General features: G+C 59.5%; 1 protein-coding gene across 1 annotated transcript; it reads left to right on the top strand.

The window, feature by feature from the left end:
- Positions 1-31: 31 nt before the first annotated feature.
- LOC104997739 (helicase SKI2W-like) lies at positions 32-777 on the top strand (the record flags this gene model as incomplete). Its single annotated transcript, XM_010852695.1, has 2 exons — positions 32-396; positions 547-777. Coding segments are annotated over exons 1-2 (324 nt in total), but the record flags the coding sequence as incomplete, so codon positions are not given.
- Between the last annotated feature and the right edge of the window lie 27 nt (positions 778-804).

Here is an 804-nt window from a genome sequence, read left to right as displayed (position 1 = left end):
GGGGGGGGGGGGGAGCCAATCTGAGGATGAGGCTGGGTCTTGTCTTCTCTAGTCTTTTCACTGTGAATATGGAGCTAGGTGGGACCTTGGAGAGTCTGTTTATTTAGTCTCGCTCCCTTGTTGTGCAGAGGTGAGCAGGCAGTTTGTCTAGGGCCCCGAGGTTGAGGGGCTGGGACTACAGCTGCTTGGAGTAGAACAGCCGAGCAGCAGGTCTTCCCCCAAACCCCGAGCCTCACTGGCGTCTCTGGCCTGGCCCAGGGGAAGCCATCCCAGCTGCAGTCCCAGTTCCGCCTCACGTACACCATGATCCTCAACCTGCTGCGGGTGGATGCTCTCAGGGTGGAGGACATGATGAAGAGGAGCTTCTCAGAGTTTCCATCTCGCAAGGACAGCAAGGTGAGGAAGTGGGTGTGCCCAGGTTGCCCTGCAGGATATGGGACAAGGGAAGCCAGGCTAGGACGAGGTGGGCCTCTGGAAGCCAGTGGGTGAAAGTGGAGAGAGCTGGCCCGGAGACTCTGGCTTCACGCCCACCCTGGCTTCTCCCAGGCCCATGAACAGGCTCTGGCTGAACTGACCAAGAAGTTGGGAGCTTTGGAAGAGCCCGAGGTGACTGGCCAGCTCGTCGACTTGCCTGAGTACTACAGCTGGGGGGAGGAACTGACTGAGACCCGGAGCCAGATCCAGGTGAGCGCCTGTGAGTGTTGGGGGCGGGGTGATGGACGGGGAGGAAGAGACTGGGACGCTCTGGGTACACCTGAACCTCGTCCCAGCATCTCTGTGACACTTCTTATCCCCTTTCTTCTC

This window comes from Bison bison, unplaced genomic scaffold (genome assembly GCF_000754665.1).
Source record: "Bison bison bison isolate TAMUID 2011002044 unplaced genomic scaffold, Bison_UMD1.0 scf7180017523354, whole genome shotgun sequence".
Taxonomy (NCBI): domain Eukaryota; kingdom Metazoa; phylum Chordata; class Mammalia; order Artiodactyla; family Bovidae; genus Bison; species Bison bison.
The sequence above is the reverse complement of the archived record's forward strand: the minus strand, read 5'-3'. Positions and strand labels throughout refer to the sequence as shown.